The sequence below is a fragment of the Notolepis coatsorum genome, assembly GCF_963971535.1.
Source record: "Notolepis coatsorum genome assembly, chromosome: 4".
In the NCBI taxonomy this organism is placed as follows: Eukaryota; Metazoa; Chordata; class Actinopteri; order Aulopiformes; family Paralepididae; genus Notolepis; species Notolepis coatsorum.
Genome location: NC_140168.1, coordinates 20,892,326 through 20,911,424, shown reverse-complemented (window position 1 = coordinate 20,911,424; position 19,099 = coordinate 20,892,326). Strand labels below are relative to the sequence as shown.

Here is a 19,099-nt window from a genome sequence, read left to right as displayed (position 1 = left end):
AGAGACGCATTCAAGGGGGGATCTCCCTTCTTAGATGTCGGTGATAGTAGTGTTGCAGACTAACAGTTGGTAAGCACTAGTATAACCTTTTATTCTACTGTAAATTTGGGGAACATGTGGTCCCTCCAGATTTGTAAACTCACCCTCTTGTGTTCCTCCACCCACTCATAATCCATCCTTCATCCTCAAGTCCTAACTTGTCCCTCATATTGTGTTGTTCATACAGTATGAGCACTAATCACTGCCTGATACATTTCCCGGTACAATCTATGTAACTATTTTTTTAAGCACCTATGATTGGGTCCATATGTTCCAAACGTAGGGGGGGGAAACACCACACCCTGTGGCGATGTTTAATTGCTAAAACAACAGTAACCGACGTGATTTTGTGATGATAATTGTGTGACTTTCAGAAGCATCTGGTCGAAGACAATTGAAACAGCTCGGGTGCCAATGTTCAGTGATAGAGCCTAGTGAATTGTATTGAGATGCATGAATCCAAGTGATTTACATGAGCATGGCTCCGTGACAGTCATTCAAATAGGCTATTGGCACCGCGACACTAGGCCATTTCCCCTGATTTTGTGATGATAATTCGGGTGTTTGCAGGCATGCGTTGTTCATGGCACGGGGTACCACTCAGTGGTACCTCACTGAGTATTAAAGATTTGAGCAGAAGCGCGTGCACGCACATGCACGCGCTCGCGAGAACGCGCTGCGCTCGGCTCGGATCGTTGTGTTTACCTGCGGCGCTACCTCGCATTATCATAACAATAGCCGCTATAGGCTGGTGTCTTCAACCAGTCTGGGACTCTTTGTGATGTAAATATGGAACGTCCCAAGTTGCCGCTGCCCACAGAGTGCACCGCCGTCCAAAGGTGAACGACGGCGAACGAAGGGCCAAATCAAAACAGCCGTCAATTCCGAATTGACAACTGTTTTGATTCAACCCCCCACCCACCACCACTCACCCCCGGACAACAACAAACTCTGCAAACAGCAGCAACCCGGGACATTCCATATCTACATCACAAACTTCGGGACTGAGTAGATAATTAATTAATCTTCTCTTTATTTTTATTATTTATATTAAAACTGAATCAAACCATAAACAAGGTTGCCTGTTGGGATGTTAGATCCTAATGTGAAAAACTGATTTTATATGTCTGCACTTTATGTGCTCATTTTATGCCTGTCTTAATTCTGTTGTGAAGCACTTTGAGCTGCAGTTTCTGTATGAAAGGCTATACAAACAAAGTGTATTATTGTGCGCGAGGGAACATATGCGCATGCGCGCGGGGCCGCGCGTGCGTGTGCGCGCGCGCGTGCGCGCGGCGTCATTATCCTGCGTGGCGGCTCAGCCCATAATAACAACGCAACGCTGGGTGTTTGTGACATTCAAAAGCATTGAAAAGCAACACGCTCACGCTGGTGATAGATGTGAGGATGTAGAGTGGGCGTGGTGAGCTCTCAAGGGTCTGTGGGGAGTCACGGGGTAGTTCTGAGATCCGCCAGGTTCGGGAGCAGATTTGAGTTTAATTAAATGCGTTTTGAAATTTGACGAAAAAAATAGAAAAGGTTACAAAGTTGACAAGGGAACAATAAGAGCATGATGGTACTGGCCATTGTATAAATAATCGAATCTAATAATAGTCATAACTGGCTAAACGAACAATATATTAGTGCAATAAACAGTGGTATTTTGTTTGATATGGCAATAACGGGGCCTATTAAGGTTATGCTACGTTTGATCATGTATATTCAGGATAGTCATACAATAAATGGTTTGTCATCTCTGTACACAATATATCCTCCATATAAAAATGTACAGACAAAATCTGACACGACCCGAGACGAAATGAGCTCTCTAGACACTTCAAGCACAGTGTCGATAGAAATATTGCTCAATCACTACCTTAAACAATGCAAACTGGTGAGAACTTCGGACGCGCGGGGATGGCGTGGAACTTGCTGCTCTGCACACAAATCCTTATTACCACGTGAAGGCAAACACATCATCATTCATCACCGAACGAACACGCGCAGACACCCCCCCCCCCCCCCCGCAACACGCGCACAGCATCGTCCCGGGACTGTATAAAAGCCATTGGCGACTGTCCCGAGAGCACGGAAGAAACTGAACTTCTCAGGTGAGAGATACAGGACAGCATGAAGGAGATGCATGTCATTTTAACTAATAGATTATACATTTTAAACTGGTCAATTGTTTATGTAGGTTATTGTAGCTATGTACTTGAAGTATATAGCATTTTATTCTACTGCACAATATATTCCAAAAATATATGGCTAAATTTTTTTTGCATTGTTCTGTGAATTTGGGCTACTGAGATCAAATATAGATGTAAGAATAGTTGTTACATGTTATTCTATCAAATGATCAGTCATGTTTTGCATTGTTTTGATTCCAATGTGTCTGTTTTCCACATACTTTTGATTATATCATAGATCAACACACTCTTACACTACTTTTGGTCATATAGGTGTATCTGTCTGTCAAACCACCCAATCATGAAGTCTGTAGTTCTCGTTCTTGCTCTGGCAGTCATCATTACCGGTAAGCATCTTGGCTACATAAACATTGCTAAGTATAATGTTGTACTTGGTCTGTGTGTTTTGGGCTAACTCCCATTGTGTGTGTCCCTGTAGGCTGTAATGCCCGCGCTGTGCGTCCGTCACATGCCTCCCTGCAACCATGGCAGGAGACCGTGGGCCGTTTCTGGCAGTATGTGGCTGAAATAAACACCAAAGTGGTGGAGAGCATTAAGGCCTCTGAACTCGGCAGAGAAATGGAGTAAGTGACTGTCCCCACTGGTGCCGGAACACCGTGCTGATTATTGTACTTAAGATGCTTCACACCCCTTGCAAAGAAACAGTATTGTGGTGTTTCCATGGTAGAGTGACACAAAAATTATGCCACTGCCATTGGTATCATGGTGTATTATACTGTGGTGTTATTTAAATCTAAAAGTGGTACAATGGTGATGCATGGCGTTTACCATTTCAGTACAGAGGTAGATTTGTTATACAATGGCCAGTACCATCTCTTATTGTTCCCTTGTCAATTTTGTAACTTTTTTGAGATAGGCACTGACCACATACTGCTCTACTCATCTTATCCATGTTTACCTCTGTTCTACTGACCACATACTGCTCTACTCATCTTATCCATGTTTACCTCTGTTCTACTGACCACATACTGCTCTACTCATCTTATCCATGTTTACCTCTGTTCTACTGACCACATACTGCTCTACTCATCTTATCCATGTTTACCTCTGTTCTACTGACCACATACTGCTCTACTCATCTTATCCATGTTTTCCTCTGTTCTACTGACCACATACTGCTCTACTCATCTTATCCATGTTTTCCTCTGTTCTACTGACCACATACTGCTCTACTCATCTTATCCATGTTTTCCTCTGTTCTACTTCCGTGTTTCTATGTAGTTCTTCTTACCCTCCCACAGCTATTATGCCCCCAGCCTCCTGCTTCCTTCAGCCATCCTGTTTCCTTCAGCCTCTGTTTTCTACAATATGAAGCCAATATCTGATGGCACAACTTTTAGATTCTTTGCTTCGTTCTTCTTTCACTCTTATGTCGCCATTGGTGTCCCGTCCCCTGTGTCTTCTTGACCATCTCTCTTCTGACATTCCAGCACCCTCATCGCCGACACCATGGCGGAGTTGACCGTGTACAGAGACGACGTCCAGACCACGCTTGCTCCCTATGCCCAGCAGATCGCCGACCTGCTGACCCGGGACTTGCAGCTGCTGGTCAACAAGCTGCAGAACGACATGGTGGACGCCAAGGAACACAGCACCCAGTACCTGGGAGAGCTCAAGACCATGATGGAGCAGAACTTCGATGATGTCCAGAACCGCATCAACACCTACAACCACAAGCTGAAGAAGCGCCTGGACAAGGACACAGAGGAGATCCGCAAGTAAGTAGGGAGAAGGCACCAGAAGCTTACGGTTCTTATTCATGATGGTACTGTTGGGGTTCCATATGATATTTCCATCTTTGTTAATATGAAACGTAAACTTAAACTCTGCTCCTTTTTCCCTCCAGCACCGTGGCCACCTACCTGGGTGAGATTGTGGACCGCACCTCTCAGAACCTGGACAAGGTGAAGGGACACGTGGAGCCCTATCTCAACCAGGCCCATGACACCGCCATTGAGAGGCTGGGCAGCTTCAGCTCCCTCCTGAAGACCCAAGCTGATGGCCTGAGCGAGAATCTCAGGCCGCAGGCCGTGGGCCTGAAGACCCAGCTGGAGTCTACCGCAGAGGAACTTCGCACCGCCCTGGGCGGCAAAATCAGTGAGCTGAGAGACTTGTTGTTACACCGGCCCTACGCCGCCCAGATCAATGATCAGATCCAGACTATCGTGGCCAAGGTCAAGGAGGCGGCTGATATACTGCGTTACTGATATCTTCATTTATGTGGGTGCTCTAGTGTTTTGGTGTAAGGGTGGGTGATGAGAAGGAGGAAGGTGGGTAGGCAGACGGTCAACAACTTATTTTTGATCACTGGTATCACCTTATCATCTCTTATCACTGAATACAAGCCTCACACTCAATAATAGCCTTTCATGAACAAACAGGAGGCCACTGTTTTTAATCTGCATTGCTTGTCTACCTTGAGTTAAATCATTTAGCTGTTGCCCCCCCCCCCCCCCCCCCCCCCCAAGCCCCCTATTGTTTGGCTAATCTGTGTTGGGTTTCCTATACCTTTTGTTCTATATACTCTATACTGTATATAGAGACATGGTTGTGGGAAGTGCGGGGTTGTGTAAAAATGTACCTACAGATGCCATCCAACACTGTCCCCGGTTTGCATCCAAACAACAGGACAATTGTGTCTTTTCATTTCAAAAAAGTGCACTGAATGAAAACTACAGAGGGGGGGGGGGGGGGGGGCATATATCGTGTGTCTGTCTAGAAGGAATACTGTACCACTAAAGTACTGTATTGTCAAAATACTCTTTTGCTGTTTTGCTTGATTCAACCTAGACGTGTGTCATGTAACATGTCTTGATGCAAAATATGAAAACCAGTAAGTGAGGCATACTGCTACCTGTCTGTATCTGAGTCTGAGCAGTTCTCCCTGTCCACCACGTCCTCATGATGTCCGTATGCGTGTCTCTGGGCTGCAGTAGATGAGACTGTACTGGGTGAATAAAGAACCTAAAAGAACAACACGAATACTGTCGTCCTCGTATCTGCTTCTCCGATCAAACATTTAAGAGTGATCTATTATTCAAGATGAGGCTTCGATTACAAAAATAACCGGGCCTCTGACTTTGAGACCTGTTTTCACTAGTGGGGCACAGCCTCCTTCACTTTCCCTGAAAACACGCATGAATTTGTCTGACAGATGCATTAGAAACAGAGCAGTCGTCATAGCAAACTGAATAAAACAAAGTATTGCTCTATTGGAGGTGCTAAACTGAAACAGAGAAATTAATCCACCACAATGACATTAAACATGCGTATTAAAATCAAATATTATTGTTATTGGGGAAACAAATATTTTACATAATTTCCTGACTGGGATTAATACAGTGTACTGTTTACTTATATAGGGGTATTTATTTATTGACATCTTTGTCGAGAGGTCTGGTTCTGAGTACCTTATTTCCACTACCTTATTTCCACCTTGGTACCAGTATGTAACTACTGCCTCCTGCTGTACACAAATTCATCCAATTTTTTTTAAAGCCTATCTTCCCTGACTCTCAACCCTTTCTCTTGTTCCCTCCCTATCTCTCCCTCCTTTATTCCCCTCCCTCTCTCCCTTCTTTCTCATCCTGACTTGTCCAGGATCTGCAGTCACATTCAATTCCCTTGATCACCGCAGGCTTTTGGGAACGTTTTGTACGACTGTTTTTGTTCTTTTCCCCCTGTGAATATGGTATTCTTACCTTGGCCCAATTCACAAAAACGTATGTGTCCGCACATGCAGACAAACACACATACACACAACTGTGCAAAAATACACCAAAAGAAACATGCAGTATGCACACACATACAGAAGGCAGACAGGCACACGCGACAGACATACACCGAATCACACCATCAAAATGCACAGCATGAATTGTTCTGACAGATGCATTAGAAACAGAGCAGTCGTCATAGCAAACTAAATAAAACAAAGTATTGCTCTATTGGAGGTGCTAAACTGAAACAGATAAATTAATCCACCACAATGACATTAAACATGCTTATTAATCAAATATTATTGTTATTGGGGAAACAAATATTTTACATAATTTCCTGACTGGGATTAATACAGTGTTTATAGGGATGCAATGAGGTGAATATTATGGCAGATACCAATAACCGATAATGCATTTTCTGTTATGGCGGATAAGCAACATTTACCATTTATTATTTACGTGTTCTGTAAGAACTCTGCAGTGTATTTCAATGCTGTTGTACACAGGCAAGTATACAGAAACATGCGTGGTAAAAACAAAAATCCTGCACAGCTAGACAGAGACGTAATCATCAGTTGTTCACATCTGCCCAGTTCTGCTCATCGGACCGATGCCAATAAATAAACAAATAAAAACCACTATCATCAGTCAATAAACTGATTCACCAATATATCTGACCAGTTTTGCTCATTAAGCCAGTGCCGATAAAATATATATATATCAGCAGATATCGATATGGTTGCAGATATAGGTCCCTAGTTTTTTTTATCTTATTTTCAAGGTTTAAAAAAGTAAATAAAAAATATGTGTATCAAACACAGCATGATTGCTCCTTTGAAGTGCAGACTAGAGGCCAGTAGAGGACACTGTTTGTCCTTTGTTATTTATCTCGCTCCCTCCCCCCATCCCTCTCTCTCTCTCTCTCCCTCCCCCCCATCCCTCTCTCTCTCTCTCCCTCCCCCTCTTCTGACCTCTCCACTCTGGTCCTGGTCACCACAACAGGTCAGCAGCTGTATTGTCTCTCTTGGAGATTTAAGCAAACTGGAATGGGTTCACAAAGTAACACTGTCTAAGAACCTGATGAGCAGCCAGGAAACTCTCAATCTCTTTACTCTGGTCAACTTTTTGGGCAACATCGTTGGGCAGCGTTGGATAAGCAGAAGTCTCAACACATTTATACTGCATTGCATGTCAATCTCCTGTTGCACAGATAGATTCTATTGTATATTTTGTCCTCTGTCCCACTTAATTTCCAGTTGTCCTATCAAGTTGCCCAAAAAGTTACCCTGTGTATTGCCACCCTTAGAAATGCAGTTACGGGTGTAAAAACTAGAGGAATAAAATAGACATGGATTCAAAAAGGCCATAAAAACAACAGACAACCTTGACTAATTTGAATGAAGAGAGAGTGTGTGTATCCCCAAATTATTCCATGAGATGAACCTTTCCCTTCAAAATATGTTTACCTTGTATATTATATGTAGGCTAAAGGTCATTGCTTGCAAAGTGAAAGAGAGACAAAGTAGGGGTTGTTGATATGATATCACGCCTTCTCTGAAAACAGCTGTTATCTCTCCTGTATAGACCAGCAAAACTACACTGTACTCTCCCTGCAGGGATGAGTCAGTGGTGAAAACAGGAAAACCACAGCTATTCTGCCAGTCAACAGTTTTTATGTATCTTTGTATTATATAAAAGAAATACAAATATACATAAATGAACTGCTGACTGGCAGAATAGCTGGGATGTCTACACTCTGACTCCTGCCCAGCAACAACAATACTAGAATAAGATAAGATCTTATCAGTAGATTCTGTTTGAGGATGGCACCCAGTCAGTGACCCAAGAAGGCAGACATATTAGCAAAGGATGTGTTTCATTCAGTCAAGACACACACTTAATATGTGGATCTAACACATTCATAGCTGGCACAGAACATTATACCTTATTTTCTGGGGACTCAAGTATACTGGATACTGAGGTCTATGTTTTTACTTTATGCCTAAAATGCTGATGGCAAATAGATAGTGTTGTGGAATAACAGAGCCAAACAGTGAAACTGTAGAAATTCAGATGAGTCAAGTTGTACCAAAATAACATAGTTTTATTTCTGTGATCACAGAAAAGTATCCTCAGTTTACAATCAGAGACAAGTATACACAAGCGTCTGACCAGAAAGTGAGCAAAAGCTCTGGTGAAACTTACAATAAATACATAGTTTGACATGACGACAGAAGATGACAAATTAATAACAGACATGACAAGAAAGGAAAACACAGATCAGATTAGGGGTTTTGTCGTATCTGACACAAGATTGGTATAAAGGACAGAACAAGATGTGACTTTCTTGGACATGTCATATCAGTCAAGCTGTCCTGACCCTTAAGTTGTTTTAAGAACACGTCAGACTGTCACTAGTAGTTAAACTAGTTGAAGCTTTGTACAGAGAAATGTGTATTTAAACAGAGCTATGAACATGCCCAGTAAGCTGTACAAATTAGGTAATAGGATGAAATATAATATTTACCATAAATTGTCTCTAACTATCTGCTTACATGTGTTGATTGTGGGTCTACATAGGGACAAAACGTTTTTAGTTTGGAGGATTAGGGGGCTTTCTCACTAACCATTCGGGGTCGAATCACAGCCCGATCGCACCCAAAAAGGGTGTGTCCGTCCTACTGAGAACGCTCCCCCCGTCCCCGGGGATGCTGATTCTCTCCAAACCTGGACCGCTGAAATAGGTGGTTCCGGGTGCGCACCAGTGGGAACGGGGGGCGTGGTGTGCAAGCTTGTACCAAAACACGGGAGAGGCTTGCTGTATCAAGTATCAACTTGCTGACACACACAACGTCATTACTGTAATGCTTTCATGCTTGCTTGAATTTTGGGCAGATAAAAACATACAGCAACAACTGGACAATACCCATGGCAATTTGGCGAGTTCAGACCTCAACCAAACAAGCATGTTGAGCCTCACGGCTGAAAACATGAAGCCACGTTACAAGCACAAGACTTCCCTGGCTCGCATTAGGCCTGGCAATTTTTTTGCCATTGCTATGTCTACTATACATTACATTGGTTTCTTGTTCGAATGCATTTATTTCTATAGACCAATGACATTCAATATAATTGCTGCAAGCGATGGGCTAATGTTAGCTGCTAACTAGTAATAAATAGGCTAAGCTAACGCGTTAACCCTGGAAAACGCTCAAAGCGGACTCCACAACACCAGTTCCATTCGTGAGAAAAGGGGGGTGGGTTATATTGACAAGGCTTGACAACAGAGGTTCAAATATAACTTCATATTTATTGGTTAGGCCCTATTTGTTTCTTTATATCAGCATCCAGTTTCCACCACTGTATGTTAAACTCTTCCTGTGTTGACGTTAGAGCGTGACATCATCGCTACGGCAGCTTACACGCTCAAAACGCAAACCGTAAACAAAACCCAGAGCGCACCAAGACTGCAGTGTGTACGCAAACTAGAGGGGGGAGAGGGAGGGGGGACGTTCGCACCCAAGGACGGAACGAGGACGGAGCGGCGCTGATTCAACCCCGAATGGCAGTGAGAAAAACCCCTTAGAGGACACTGGATTGTTATGGAGACAGTGGTGTCTGAACAACTCTGTGTCCTTCAGATAGCAGTCTAGCTGAGCTGTGTGTGATACAGGCTGACTCAGAATCATGTATTCATTTATATTTCTACACATCTCATGACCGCTAATAACCCCATTCAGAAAACACCCCTGCAGAGATCGTATACCTTGTACCTGAGATTGTACAACCACCCCCTCAAGGAGCTGGCACACCACTCAGTCATAGGGGCCCTTGGCAAGAGACAAACTAAATTCCCAAGCTTGTTATTGCAAATTATGAGTAGGATAGGCATGTGTTTTCATGTCCTGTGGCTCCTCCAACTATTTAAGAGGATACTATTATGCTAACATTTTAAGAAACCTGTTTATGAGCGGTAAGGTAGACTTATTATGCTTTACTGAAACTAAACTTGATCCATCTGTAACAGACCCTGAAATAGAAATAGAGAACTATACTATAGTCCGTAATGACAGAAACCAGTATGGAGGTGGTGTTTGTATGTACATACATAAGGACACCAAATTCATTACCCGTACTGACCTTCATCATGAGACAATTGAAACCGTATGGGTGGAAATTTTATTTGAAAGGGCAAAATCTGTTCTAGTCGGCACAATATACAGACCGCCAGATCAAACTGGCTTTTATGATACTATGGATGTGTGCTTAGCTGGAGCTGAGGATGCGGAAAAAATTCTTATTGGGGATTGGAACACGGATATGCAACAAAAAGATGCACCCGTCTTCAAATCCTTCAATAGGTTTTGTGATCTGCACGGCCTCAGCCAACTAATCACCCAACCCACAAGGATATGTGAATCAACTCAGACTACCATTGACCTCATACTGACCTCTGACAAGTCCAAGATATCCAATAAAGGGGTTATAGCATGCGGGTTAAGTGATCATTATATGATATTCTGTACCCGCAAAAAGCTAAAACTAAAGGCTGGCTGTCACAAAACAGTCACATCTAGAGACCTCAAAACCTACTCTAGCGAGGCCTTTAACCTTGAACTGGAGAGTCTGGACTGGTCAGATGAACTCAATGGTACACTGGTTGAAGAAACTTGGCTTGGCTTCAAAACCAAATTTTCATCAATACTAAACAACATGGCCCCCCTAAGAACCACCAGGGTAAAAAATCGCGCTGAGCCATGGATGCACACTGAAATACTGACCGCTATGAAAGCCAGAGACAAAAAATGCTCTGAGTTTCGTAAAAGTCAGTCAAAGCTTACCAAAAGCACGAGCAGTGAACTCCAAGACCACGTGACTGAACTCAAACTAGAAAGAAACAGACTAAGAAATGACGTAAACTCCATGATCAAAACTGCTAAAAAAAATTTCATCAATGACAAAACCGAGGAAAACAAAAATAAACCACGTGAACTTTGGAAATTACTCAACAATCAACTAGGCTACAGTAAAAAACTCAAAACCAGGTTCTCAAACATAAACATAAAGACGGACAACACGCTCATCACAGACAAGCTGGATGTAGCCAATTACTTAAACACTTTCTTCACAAACATAGCCACAACACTGGTAAACAAACTACCCTCCCACTCAGGGCAGTATGGGGTAGAACACATAGTAGCATACTACAAGAACCTAGGCGTCCACAAAGACGACTTCAAACTGGAAATAGTAACTACAGATGAGGTACTCAAAAAACTGAGCGCCCTCCAACCAAACAAGGCCACTGGCCATGACAACATCCCCTCCAAATTCCTCAGAGACTCAGCAGCAGCCATCACCCCAGTCATCACACACATAATAAACCTCTCCATAAAACAGGGACACGTCCCCAAGGACTTCAAAATTGCGAGAGTAACACCCCTGCACAAAAAGGGCAGCAAATTAGACCCGGGTAACTACCGCCCTGTTTCTATCCTTACATCCATCTCGAAAGTCATGGAAAAAATAGTATACGAACAGATCGAAAAGTACCTCGCGGAAAAAAATCTAATCTACGAATTCCAATCTGGCTTCAGAACATCCCACTCCACTGACACATGCCTTCTCTACTTGAACGACCACATCAAACAAGAGGTGGACGCGGGCAAATACTGCGGCATGGTCATGCTGGACCTACAAAAGGCCTTCGACACTGTCAATCACACCATTCTGATTGACAAGCTAAAAGCAATTGGTTTTGATAGTTTATCAGTGAGCTGGATACAATCCTACCTGGAGGGGAGGGAACAGATGGTGGAAGTAAACGGTACACTATCCCCCCCCCTCACAGTGAGCTGTGGTGTTCCACAAGGAAGCATACTAGGACCGCTACTATTCCTAATTTATGCAAATGACATGTCGTCAGCTTGTGACTGCAACTTGTTCCTGTTTGCGGACGACTCAGCCCTGCTGGTCTCTGACAAGAACAAGTTACAGGTTGAAAAAGCCCTCAGCTCGGAACTAGGCAAAATCTGCATATGGCTCGCCGACAACAAACTATCATTACACATGGGCAAAACAGAGTCCATTCTCTTCGGTTCAAATAACAAACTCAGCAAGACCGACGGCTTCTCGGTTACAGTGGGTGACAATATTATCACAAGGAAAGATGAAATTACCTACCTGGGTTCCATCCTAGAGGCTAATCTTTCCTGTGACAAAATGGCATCCAATGTAATAAAAAAAGTCAACCAACGAACGCGATTCTTGTACCGGATCTCCTCTCTGGTAAACAAGAATACCCTGAAGACTCTAGCAGGAGCACTCATTCAAGGGTACTACGACTATGCTTGCACCTCATGGTACCAAAGCACCTCAAAGGCACTAAAAAACAAATTACAAACATCTCAAAACAAGCTAGTCAGACTACTACTTGACCTGACTCCTAGAACCCACCTCACCCCTGCCCACTTTGACAACCTAGGATGGCTTAGAGTAGACGACAGAGTACAGCAACTTGCAATGGGCCTGGTCTACAAGATACACTACGCGACCAAGGTACCCATGTACATGTCAAAATACTTCCCAAAGGTCAGTGAATACCACGATCACAACACCAGAGGGAGCTCCACAAATCATGTAAAACCCAGATTCGGATCAAACAAGGGACTAAACACGTTTCGCAATTATGCCACATCAATGTGGAACGCCCTGCCTAAAGCTGTAAAGGAATGTGAATCACTACCCACCTTCAAAAACACTCTCAAAAAACACCTACGTGAGACTGCAATTCGAAACTGGCCCCTACAAATGTCCTAACCTAGTTGTACAGTAAATGACCAAGTAAGGCTTTGTCAATATTCAAATGTACAGTGTAAAATGTGTGTGTCCCCTTCCCAACCCCCCCCCCCCCCCCCCCCCCCCCCACCTCCAATGTACAGCCCTCACCCAACCCACCCAACCCCACCCCACCCAACCAACCTCCTCCAATGTACAGTTTCTATGCCAAATGTATATACACTCCTTTTCTGGACACTTTTGTATCACAAACAGTACTGTATTTGCAAATCTGATATGTCATAAATGTATAGATGTAGCAGTACTGTCTATCTGTATGTCATGTATGTCATATATGTTATGATGAATTGAAAATGGGGGACCCTGATGTAAACAAGTCGAAAGTCTTTCTCTGGTCTGCATCCCCTTAACAATTGTATGTATTGAGCTGTACTGTACTGTACCCATTCTGCAATCTGTTAATAAACTTTTCAATCAATCAATCAATTCAACATTAGCACATGCTCATACACATACACACACTGGTCACTTCACACTTGTGGACAATAGAGATGTAGATAGACTCGTCCACTGTTAGTGTTGTCTTGTCTATAACTGTTTATGCTGCTCTCTTGGCCAATTCTTCCTAGCAAAAAATATTATCACAATTTGATTTAATCTGGTTAAATGAATAAATGCATGCTAACATTAGCACATGCTCACATACACACACAGACACACTGGTCACTTCACAAGACACTTGTGGACAATAGAGATGCAGATTAGACTCGTCCACTGGTAGTGGGGTGAGTGGTAAGTGATGTGAGGGCTCATGTTGATCAATGGTGAGTCATGCATCATGGTGAAGGTCTCTTTGGGGGGTCTGATCATCCAGCCTAAATTGAATGGTCATTCAGCCGTGGCCAGAAGACTATTGGGTATGAAAAGAGATCCGGTAAGAAAATAAAACACACATACAGAGAACTGTATCAAAGGGTTATTGTAGTTCATCACTGTACTGAACTGCAAGACAGCACCACATAGTGACTTGTCTGAATTACTTCCCTTTTCCATAACATGGCTGGTCACATTTCAGGATGAATAGAAGCTCAGCAGAAATCAAAAGGCAAAATATATTGTAGAATTGTTTTTACTCATCAAAACTAGGTTGGAGTTTGATGAAATTAACATAGGCTATAAGAATAGAATGAAGGAGTCTGGACTGAACAGTTTTTACACGACTGCCCTGTTACATTTGAGCGGTTTGAACCCTACTAATTAGACCTGTAGAAATAGTACAGAGGGTCAGTATATTGTTCTGACCAGATTTATCAGATTTACATAAACACTAATGCATACCTAGCTTTTGATTCGTTGTGTCTGGCATATAAAAAACCATACCCAACCGGTAACGGTGACATCATATAATACCGTACATGGTATCATATCAATATCATAGAGGCAGCAGAGTCCAAGAACTCTCCAGTTCTTGGTTAAAGGCCTCGCTAGAATAGGTTTTGAGGTCCCTAGATGTGACTGTTTTGTGACAGCCGGACTTTTGTTTTAGCTTTTTGCTAGTACAGAATATCATATAATGATCGCTTAACCCGCATGCTATAACACCTTTATTGGAGATCCTGGACTTTTTATTGCTGAGGGCCCAGCGTAGTGTCAAATACAGTAGGGAAGAACAGGGATGGTTGTCACACTTTTTACTCTAGTGTGAATTGCTCATCATCAAAACATCTTTCAATAGTCATTCCTACATTAAATTGAAGCTTAAGATGTTGGCTTGAAATGTGTATCCCTCTCATTTTCCAACGTATTGTAACAAAGAGGAAATAAACTATCAAAGACACTCTGACACATTGTGACAACCAACCCCATCACAGGGATGGTTGTCACACACTATGGGGTTGGTTGTCACAATGTGTTTTAATGGGAAAAATCTTAAAAAGAAGGCAAGAAGGAAGAAAAAAAATTGAAAGTTTAATTGCATTGACAAGTTGACAAATACATAACTTAATGCATCTTAACGTGAACATAAACAGGAAACACATCTTTAGGCCATCCTATATAACAAAATAAGAACAAAATAAATAGGCCTAACAATAATAGCCAACACAACTACGCTACACTCATTCACTATCTGAGTTACAGTGATGGCAAATGTATAATGCATGACCCAAATACGGCGAGGGCACTCCAACTAAGCAGAGCTTGTGTGCCCACTGGTTGCACATCCAACACGTCTCCCATACCTCCCCTGAACGGCTGTTGGAGAACGTTTCCATATGAACCAAACAAAAACAACTATCTTCATCTGATGAAGACTCCTCCTGTCTCTTTATTTTCTGTTTCTTTTCCAGCTGGGGTGGAGGGATATAGGCTTGGCAGGTGGTCTAGGCTGGGATGTACTAGGCTTGGCAGGTAGTCTATAGCTTCGATGTATAGGCTTGGCAGGTGGTCTAGGCTGGGATGTACTAGGCTTGGTAGGTGGGCTGGGGTGCATTGGGCTCTGCTCAGTCTGTCCTCAGCTCATCCATCCCCTCCTCCAAGTTGGTGAAGAAACGGTCCATGTTGTGTTAATTAAAAGCACTGTCATGTGCTTGTCACATGTGACAACCAACCCCAAAGAAAATGTGATGACCAGCCCCAACTGGAATGTCTTGCTATAGTATCAAGGCTAACGACCATCTAAAAACTAGTTAGTTAGCCAACAACAATCTAAACTGTAGCTTTCCCTTCACACTTTTTAAGGGTAACAATTGTTTCATTATAAACCAATTGTGTAAAAGCCTATAGAAGAAAAATACTGAGGAGCTGAATATTTACAATTTCACATGAAAAGCACAAAAAGTCCTCTCACCTCAAGTTCAGCTGTCTTACTCCAAAGAAGACTATGTAGGTGAGCTCTGATCCCAATTCTGGACATTTCCATACCAAAATATGGGAGACAGCGCCTTTTGGTAGCGAAATATAATGAATGTGACAACCTACCCGTGTGACAACCAACCCCGTTCTCCGGTGCCATTTGGGCGCTATAGTGCGTATCCGTCTGAGCTGCAGTAATTAGTAAAGAACAATCTTTCAAAAAATGTCTTATGTACCCCAGTTGCTATTGCATGTACATATTTGTGTTTTATTACATGTATATGTACTTACATACCAACTATTTCACCTGTTTTATTCTCCACCCATCGATCATCCATAGCAACACTACTATCACCGACATCCAAGAAGGGGGACCCCCCTTGAACAGCATATCTAAGGTTTCTCTTTGTTCTTCATTTATTGTGATGTTTCTTCTTGACTTGTTTAAAGAAGACTTGTCCAGCCCATGGGGACATTATCTTGTGATTGCGGGCTTTACAAATACATTTGTTATACAGTTAAACTGTAAAATTACAATATTTTAATGTGCTGTAAATTCACATGCATGTAATGACTACTGAGTCTGTTATGATTATCCATTGCTGGAATCTTGGTTATTAAATAGGCTATCATTCTGTCCCAGGGACAAACAATGTGTTATCAAATTTTTTCCAAAACACTGGTCTTAATCAAACAGTGAGCACACAACAATACCAAAACTATATGTATAAAAGGGAACACCATTAAGGCAGAGTATTCTGAAACTCAGACACACCTGCGTTATTCATTGAGACGGGAAAACAGGTAAGGTTTTCTAATATTTCAAATTTCTACTTTTCATGAGAATTGATCAAAATGTCTTTATTATGAAAGATTGCTTTTTCAAGAATTAAATGGGCACATAACAAGCTTCTAATGCTAAGTTTGTATTACTTATAGCTGCGAAACAAACAAACAACTCTTCAAGACTATTGATCGCAACAAAAGGTTTTGCCTCAACTCGAGCTGGTTTCTCAAACTCAATGTTTTCCTGCATCTATGGAAAACGTTAAGTCTCAAACACTGACTACTTGTGTGAAATAACCATTTTTACAGTGAATCCTGCTAGAGGTACAGGGAGCTGGTGCATTGGTGCTGACACACAGGGGCGCTCTCAGTAAACCTAAAAGAAAACATTCTAATGAAGAACTGCCCATCTGCCTCTGCTTCCTCATATCATAAAATCTTGACCGCTAATAAATTGTAGGTTATATCATTTCGAACTAACAATCATTTTGAAATATGAATTAGAAATTAAATCTGCTTTCCTTACAGCACACAGCCAAGAGATGAAACTGTACCTTGCAATTGCCGTGCTGATGCTGGTATTCACCGCACTAACAGGTAAGAATCTTAATGATCCCTTCCTCTAATCCAGTGGTTACCAAACTTTTTCAGTCAGGCCCTTGGGCAATTGTACACCCCCCCCCCCTTACATAATTCTTTTTACAGAGCTTTGAAAATGGTCAAATGTATTAGTGTAGCCAGGATTCAAGCGTTTAAAAAAATACTACACAATAAAAAAATCTGTTTTGTATTATTTTTTTTTCTGCTGGTTTCTTTTCATTCGAACATTAATTAAAGGGATAGTTCAGATTTTTTTTACCATTAAGTTGTATGAAATACTTGCCAGTAGTGTAGTCGATGCAAAGCCATTAGCTGACTTACAGAGTCCTGTGATCGGAGTTATGTCCGGGTTCCAAGCAAATCGGAAAGCATACAGGGTCACGGAACCACACATTTAAATCCCCACCACAACATGCAGGAAAAACAGCCCATTTCCAACCCAAAACCACAGGCCTCCTGCATTCTGCTATCACTTGGAAGTTGGTACTATTATTATTATTATATATTTTATTTTTAGTCAGTGTATTACTATGCGGCGCTGGAGCCGTTTCACAGGTAACGTGGCCTATCAGCTGTTTCAAAATGCAGGAAGACCGTGTCTTATTGGTTAATAATGGGTAACCCTTTGTCTGTATGTTGTGGTGTAGATTAAAACGTTGTTGGTGTTGTGACTCCCGAATTCCATTTGCTGTCTGTCTAAACTAAAGCTTCCCAGTTGGAACCCAGCCAGGACTCTGTAAGTCAGCTGAAAGCTTTGCATCAACTACAGTACTGGCAAGTATTTCATACCACTTAACCCTTTCACTACCACACTACAGAATGTTAACCTTTCACTACCACACTACAGAAGGTTAGTAGTGTGGTAGTGAAAGGGTTAACCTTCTGTGGTGTGGTAGTGAAAGGGTTAACCCTTTGCCGTGTGGCAGTGAAAGAGTTCTGTATTGTCACAGTGAAAGGGTTAACAATTTGGTGGTGCGGCAGTGAAAGGGTTAATGTGTAAAAATCCAAACTATCCCTTTAAACTTGAAGGAATTCATGCTTATGTTCCATTTGATACAACACAGCATCTGTACCCATTCTGAAATCTGTTAAATAAAGTATTCATTCATTCATTCATTCATTCATCATTCATTCATTCATTCATTCATTCATTCATTCATTCATTCATTCATTCATTCATTCATTAATTCATGCATTCATTCATCCATTCGTCCATTCATTCATTCATTCATTCATTCATTCATTCATTCATTCATTCATAACTGATTGGTAACGTTAGTGACTAGCATGCTATGTATCTTGGCTTTGCTAACTACAGTCAAATGGGTCTATTGTGGCTAGCTCTAGTAACGTTACAATCACAAAGAGGGTCTATGACCATAGTTTGCATGCATTAAAACTTTTAAAAGCATTGATTGAAAACTTTATTAACAGATTGCAGATTGGGCTCAGCACCGTACGGCGAGCAAATGAACGGACCACAAGGCATGAGGGGTACTATGTTCCCCACAGTAGGGCATCTTGTCTCTCCTGTGTCAGCATTCCACTGGACTGGAACAACCGCAGAGCTAGCTATATAAAGGAACAAATTATATTTTGTCTTCCTCCATCCCATCTCCCCGCGCTCCCCCTGCGGTTCGACTATGCAGGTCCTTCAAGGAGGGGGGGGGGGGGGGGGGGGGGGGGGGACCACTGCTCTGACCCAACAAAATGTTATTATTATTTCTCTAACTTATTTCTGTCCATTCCCTCCACAGAGGCTAACTTCACTAATCAAAGTCAGGAGAGATTGAAGAAGATGTACAAGGCCAGAGTGCACCTGGTTGAAAAGTTCAAAAGCATAACTGCCAAGTTAAGGGAAACAATAACAGACTACATGGACACTAAGTGAGTAATCACAAGTACATGTAAGAACCGACAGACAGACAGACATGCATGCACACACACACACACACACACACACACACACACACACACACACACACACACACACACACACACACACACACACACACACACACACACACACACACACACACACACGTTGGGTTATTATTTTACAAAATTATCTCTCTTTCTCTCTCACTCACTCACACA

At 42.2% G+C, this 19,099-nt stretch overlaps 1 protein-coding gene across 1 annotated transcript; it reads left to right on the top strand.

The window, feature by feature from the left end:
* Positions 1-2,038: 2,038 nt before the first annotated feature.
* LOC311227428 (uncharacterized protein) lies at positions 2,039-5,058 on the top strand. The gene is made up of 5 exons (XM_084313067.1): positions 2,039-2,150; positions 2,502-2,575; positions 2,668-2,812; positions 3,680-3,967; positions 4,096-5,058. Exons 2-5 carry the CDS (start codon positions 2,530-2,532, stop codon positions 4,454-4,456), a joined length of 840 nt encoding a protein of 279 aa, XP_084169193.1. The 5' UTR covers positions 2,039-2,150; positions 2,502-2,529; the 3' UTR covers positions 4,457-5,058.
* Positions 5,059-19,099: the final 14,041 nt, after the last annotated feature.